This window comes from Sinocyclocheilus anshuiensis, unplaced genomic scaffold (assembly GCF_001515605.1).
Source record: "Sinocyclocheilus anshuiensis isolate Anshui unplaced genomic scaffold, SAMN03320099.WGS_v1.1 scaffold799, whole genome shotgun sequence".
Taxonomy (NCBI): domain Eukaryota; kingdom Metazoa; phylum Chordata; class Actinopteri; order Cypriniformes; family Cyprinidae; genus Sinocyclocheilus; species Sinocyclocheilus anshuiensis.
In genome coordinates, this window is record NW_015548231.1 from 588,905 (window position 1) to 595,241 (window position 6,337).

The 6,337-nt window shown below is 38.1% G+C and overlaps 3 protein-coding genes across 3 annotated transcripts in view; all 3 read left to right on the forward strand.

Moving 5' to 3' along the window:
* Positions 1-1,957, forward strand: part of LOC107654626 (uncharacterized) — a 68,976-nt gene extending 67,019 nt beyond the window's left edge. The window contains exon 11 of the mRNA XM_016441785.1: positions 500-1,957. Coding sequence (XP_016297271.1) covers positions 500-619 — 120 coding nt within the window. The 3' untranslated portion in view covers positions 620-1,957. The remainder of the gene's footprint in view (positions 1-499) is intronic.
* Positions 1,958-2,930: 973 nt separating this feature from the next.
* On the forward strand, positions 2,931-4,798 carry selplg (selectin P ligand). Its single transcript, XM_016441790.1, has 2 exons — positions 2,931-3,155; positions 3,640-4,798. Exons 1-2 carry the CDS (start codon positions 3,153-3,155, stop codon positions 4,549-4,551), a joined length of 915 nt encoding a protein of 304 aa, XP_016297276.1. The 5' UTR covers positions 2,931-3,152; the 3' UTR covers positions 4,552-4,798.
* A 648-nt stretch (positions 4,799-5,446) lies between these two features.
* The window catches only part of LOC107654629 (transmembrane protein 119), a 3,759-nt gene continuing 2,868 nt past the window's right edge, over positions 5,447-6,337 (forward strand). The window contains exon 1 of the mRNA XM_016441792.1: positions 5,447-5,796. The gene's annotated coding sequence lies outside the window, so the exon portion shown is untranslated. The remainder of the gene's footprint in view (positions 5,797-6,337) is intronic.

The following is a 6,337-nucleotide window of genomic DNA, read 5'->3' on the forward strand; positions in this document are numbered from 1 at the left end:
CCACTGATTCGTCAAACCTGCTTTCCTGCAGTCCGTGTTCTTCTGACTATTTTGTAGTAAGTAATGGAAAGCGTATTTATTCAGCTTTCAGCTGATGTATAAATCTCAATTTCGAGAAATTGACCCTTATGACTGGTTTTTGTGGTCCAGGGTCACATATTGTCTCATTCCAGTGTGTCCCATTATTTTTTATATACTTCTCTTGGCTCTGACATATGTCTCTGTTATTTAATTGGATAAAGTGATGCTAGAACTGTTATGGAATTAAAACCATGTGCTGGAATGGAATAGTATTACAAGAAATATTAGTTACGCTTTTGCCAGATGTCAAACTATTTAATAAAACTCTATATGCATATGTATCCTATGTATTGCAGAAAAGAGGAGGTTTCATCTTGCCAGAAGCAGCTGCAGGAGTTCAAATCTGCCGCAGATATATATATATATAATTTAAAAGAAATGTCCTTAATTTTTCTCTTTTACTTTTTTTTCTCAACAGAAAAGTGAAGCTAAGCTGGAAGAGGTTTTGAAAGAAATAAAATCTCTCAGAGAGCTGGTCAGCAGTCAGGAAAAAAGAATTGCCAAACTTGAGGAGCAGCTGTCTAAAATGGACATCTAATGGACCCTGATCCCTTCCCCTTCTTCTATTCAGGATATCCCATTGGCCAGGTGGGCGGGACCCGTCACTGCCAATCACCATGACAGCGTTCCGTCTGAAGCCTGCCTTGAAAAGACTCCAACCAACATTCCAAGATGATCTTTTTTTTTTTCTTTTTTTGCAATCCCCAAAACCTGTTTATACCTCATAGCCATTTGGAAAACTAGAAACGCCTTCAATTTCTCTCAAAATTTGACCTGTTTAGCTTTTTACTCCGTCTCACTCCAAATCTTTCTGCAACGGCTGTGTTTTATCTGGTGTTCTTGAAAGGTCTTAAGTTTTTTGTTTTGTTTTTCTTATTAAAATTGTGACCAAGCAGATTGCATCATGAAGCAGTTACATGAACTTGATGAGCTCAAAGTTTGAAGTAGCCATCAGTACTGCAGTTCCCCTCTCACCCTTCTGAGTTGCCAAATTTAATGAGGAATTATGCACCTCCCTGACAGTGTTTGACTAGCTTTTAATTTTGTATAAGGGACAAAGCTATATGCTAGTAATGCAAGGAGGGGAAATCATTGGAACCATTCGTCAATGTTATAGGTGTTTCTCTAGAGAATAAAAAAAAATAAAAATTTTAATCAAACATGTAGAGTTGACAAATTTACAAACCAGTACTGGAAAACAATATATGGTGCACGAAAATATTCCACTTTTTTTTTTTTTTAAATCAGGTACCAATGTAAAAGTATTCAAATATTAATTAGCAAAATAATCAAAATAATTGTGGTTCTTATGGTTGCCATGAATACAACCAATGTGTTCTCTATTCACAACTCCAAACATTTTCTTGATGGCAAACATTGCTCGTCATCATTATGGTAATACAAGCAAATTGAGTCCGTTTTTCTAGTTTCCACATATCTGAACTTTTCTTCATTCATGTTCTGTTTCCTGAATGAAGCCAGAACCAGTACGGCTCTCACTTTGTAAACTCTAGAAGGTCTCAGCTTCTAGTTTCACATCCCAAAACATGATGATATAAGCTCAGAACAATATAACACCCATAGACCTTCATTAGCTTCAGCAGCAAAACTCTGTTGCGTCGTTCGTTGCTTTACCAGCTCGATAGCTTTTACTCTGACTTTTTTTCAGACATCGTTCAGCTTTCAAGCATTTGCTTTCGCATTAATTCCTACGAATCTCATCTTGAGTTGTGCCGGCCACACCATCTCAGAAACGAGCTTGTTTGATGTACATACTTTAGCTGTGCATTGTAGACCGTGACCACCAGCACAATAGTGAGTCATGATTGGCTTCCTTTTCCTAAAGTTATTTTGCGACGCTCTCCTAGTCAAGCAAGAACCAGTTCTCTCCAGGGATGGCTCAGGTCTAGATGATGATTTCACGAAGGTATTATGTGTGCCACAAGTTTGAGCTGATGACAACTGGCTTTTTTTGTTTGCTTATCTATTGGCCATGTCAGGAAGAGAGGAAACTGATTCTGTTGTTCAGATTGCTTTGGCTACATCCTTCGTCAGAGCGTTCTCTTGTGGTTTTCGTTTTGACGCTTCTACATATCTCGTTTCGGTTCGCCTCTTTCATAGATTCTGAAAAGCATCTTCCCTCCTCCACAAGCTTTTACGTCTAAAATAGCCAGCGTCTTCTCACCTCAGAAACATTACAACGAGGCTTCAGATCTGTGTCTGACAGCGACAACTCAGTACCTCTGATGTCATTCTTTTCTTGGTGAAGTTTTAAAGTGAAGGGTTTGAAAATGTAGGGGCCGTGTTAATGGGTACAGATGTGCCCAGATGTGCGATGGATCCATTTTGAGTGTTTAAGTGGCCTCAGGAGGCATCTGTGATGCAGCCTCGAGCGTGTGGTTTCAAAGGAGTGAATGATTGAAGTTAAAAAAGGATTTTTGTAGGTTGAAAAGAGAATGCAGGAAGAAGTGGATGTAAGTGATTTATTTGGATGCTTTGTAAATATATATATTTTTTTAGTTTTCCTTTACATTTTTTTTTCTTTGGCTGTAGGAAGGTGTTTGTCCATCATTTGGAGTTTGATGGTTTTAAAGAATTCCCTATTTTCCCACATCATCATGCACAATGTGAGCCTTTAATGTTTCCAGTGATAAAATGAAATAAGAATCGAAAGGAAGGAGATCTAGAAATTCCATTTTGTGCATAACTGTTCCATTTTTGTTCATTCATCTGCTTCAAGTATAAAGAGTCTTACTGATTACCAGAAAAATAAACGGAATCATTGGCCTTTGTCTCTCTCTCTCTTTTTCCTCTCTAATTATTAAACCTCTTTTTGTGGAAGCATTGTTGGTTACAAGTTCTAACTTAGTGTTTTAGGGAACTAAGATGTGATATTTAAGTCTCTCTCCTGCTCGTTTGTGTTTGCGTCACACTTTGAGAGCCTCAGCTTTAGCCTGATGCTTCATGAGGTTTGACTTCCTGTAGGTTTTGCGACATTGCATTGTGAGTGTGTGAGAGGGCCTAACGTTCCATTGAACTCCAGATCAACACCCAGTCAACGGTAGAAACGGATGGTACGTACTTTTATTTTCCATTTGAATTCTGCCTTAACAAATTGAGTCTAAAATCAGATGTTAGGTTAATACGGCGTGGTGATTTTTGAAATCCATCAACTGTGGCGTGTACGTGACTAAATATCTGCGAGTAAACTTAAAGGTTTCATGAAGTGCGATCATAATCGTAATATATTTTAAATCGAGTGTGGATAACTATAAAACAACGACACTGTCAGCTGAAAGAAGGTATTGGTGTAACCACATGCTATAGTCACAAACTTAACCTTGTTAAAGTACGAGCAAACCGTTTGTATGCAGCAATCAGGTGTTTTTGTTCTTCCATTGTTGCTAGACCTCAGTTTGCTCTCAGTTCTCACTGTCTGAAAGTTCCTCTCCGCTCAATATACTAGGGAGGAATAACAGCATATGAATGTGAAAATAAAGTTTGGTGATGTTTTGTGCGTCTAAAACACTATTGCCACATTCTCTCATTTTTGTGCAGATGGCGATGGTGACTAACCGACTTGGGTGTTTACCAGTTCTTGTTTTGCTGCTGACTTTGAGCAGTTTGGTCACGTCAAGATCTCTTCAGACTAAAAGGCAAATTAGTCACAACGAGACATCGATAAACACCAACGACACACACAGTACAGCAACCGTAGCTCAAGCCGAGAATGCAACAAGCACCACTGTGGAAACTTTGAAGGCTTCGAGTACGTTACAGACAGCAACTGGAATACCTGATTTCAATATCTCAGCAACTACAGACTACCACCATGCTCCAGATTTGAACCACACCCAACAAAGCTATGCTGCAGGAACCGAGAACCTGACAGTCCACCGCTCAACAAATAACGAGAGTGCTTTTCACACCCAACTTCCCACAATAAATAACAGTACTGGACACATTTCACATGCAGGAAGTTCTGCCCCCACATTTCCTGCATCGCTGGAGCCCGATAAGGTGACAGAGAAGCACACGACAGCAACGATGACGACAAGAATATCCACAGATGCAAAAAAAATTACCGCTCAAGTTACTTCAACCATCTCTAAGAAATCAACCACAACAACGACCCACTCATGTTCCACTGCCTCTTCTCAAAGGGACGGACTTGTGAGTCGTTGCCTCATCGCCATTGCCTCGATGGCTGCGTTGACCACCATCTTTATCATTAGCACCATCTGCCTGGCTACCAAACTCTCGGGATACAGGCATAAGGCACATCTTCTCCAGGAAACTGAGATGGTCTGCATTTCTGCCATGATGAACGATACCGATCACCCGGTTCCAAAGCCAAGAAGACATCCCAAAAGTAACGGAGCGTTGATCCCCAATACTGAGGATGAAGATCCTGACGGAGATAATCTCACTCTAAACAGCTTTCTTCCCGATACCGAGGGCCCTCTTTAGAAGTTTAGACCTGTATGCACTGAGAAACAGGATGCAGCATGGGATTTTTTGTGCTCAGGTTTGACCCAAACCCAGCTCTAGAATGGTTTGCGCTGTCCTCAGTTTGTCTGTGGTACAGGTTTATCAGTTTTCTCACTCAATGAAGTTCTAGCAATAATCTGATGCCTGGCTTTTAAAACGACCATTTTATGATTTGCTGTACAATAATCCACATCTTTTATTTAATCCGTGGGACATTTCATTGTTTTTGTAAGTGTAAAGAGGTTTGAATGTTATATTTAATCATTTCTTTGAGATATTGTACTACTATGTTCTCTGAGAAGCTCAGGCGTTAGTAGGGCTTGGCAGAATGTATTGCTGAATATAGTCTATATCTGTCTGTGGTTCAGCTAGTGCTATATAATTTACTCGAACAGAGTGATTATCACAGTCTGAATATAACATGCTATCATTGCAAATGTACATAAAATACATGCTTTGACATTTACCCAGAAAGAATTGAGCTTTTGCACAGAAATGACACACTTTGTGTGAATTAAAAAAAAAATGGCCAAAACCAACTAGATTAACACTGCGAAAACCAATAGTCAGCAAAATATTGTTTTCAGTTCACATTTAGTTTGTTTATTTGTACTGTAGTATTTTTGTAGTTAGTTTTTTTTTTTCATTTTTTGCTATATAATAGGCCATTTTCTATGTAAATTCTACACGTGTTGGCAACTTCAGTATGAATGTGTTCAAGTGGATGAATGTTGTGCAAAATGACATGGAAAAAGTCATTGTGCAGTGATAACCTAGTTATTGTTACCCATAAATGTTAAATAAATCATTTAATTGAAGTGACTTGGACCTCTTACATTTTAAAGTCAATGTGAATTGCTGTATGCAACCCATTTTTATGTTTAAATTCTACGAGATTCAACTAAACAAGATTTTTAAAAACTAGCTGAAATGACTTGAAATGGGTTGCTGGATTGTCCTTGTCCCATGCTTCCATCAGTGTTCTTCTAGAGGAAAGAAAGAGAAGGACAGAAAAGGGAGGAGATGGAGCAAGAGGGGAGGGAAATGTCCTTCAATTATCCAGATTTTTTAGGGAAAACCCACACAGTCAGAAGCTTCCATGAGCCTTTCAGGACAACGCACAGGCAGCTTTTTTTCTTTCGCAACTCTTGTCTTTTTTATTTTGCATACCTGTAGCTTGAAGTGTTGGTGTCAGTGCATCAGAGACGGGAAGTAACACCAGCAGTGAGTATTTTTAGGTTTCCTTCATTGAGAGAGTAGATTTGATGTTTTGCTTTCACATGTTATAAATCATTTGTTAGCACACTTTAAATAGATGTCAGCTCTCAATTCAAATGAATTTTTTTTATCAGTAACTCAATAATGCTTGATAAAATTCTGATGAGTTTCATGTTTTTCTGATAAAGTGGCCTCAAAAGGTATCTAGGAATAAATGCAAAACATCAAATACCAGTATCTGCAAACAAATGTTGCCAGATCTTTCATTAGAACCACCTCTGCTTTTCTATATGATTTTATTAACCCACTGGTCTTTAACCAACTTGTCACATGAAATATATGTACTATCTATTAAAAAAAAACGTTGGGCTTATATTGATATTTTGTGATATGCATTTTAAACGTGAAGCGAGTGTTCACTTTTGTGTCCATAGTTTACGCTTTACATAAAGTAAAGTTTCTTATATTGTCTAATGCTATGGTATGGCAAAGGCCAAACTGTTTTTTATATATATATATATATATATATATATATATATATATTTTT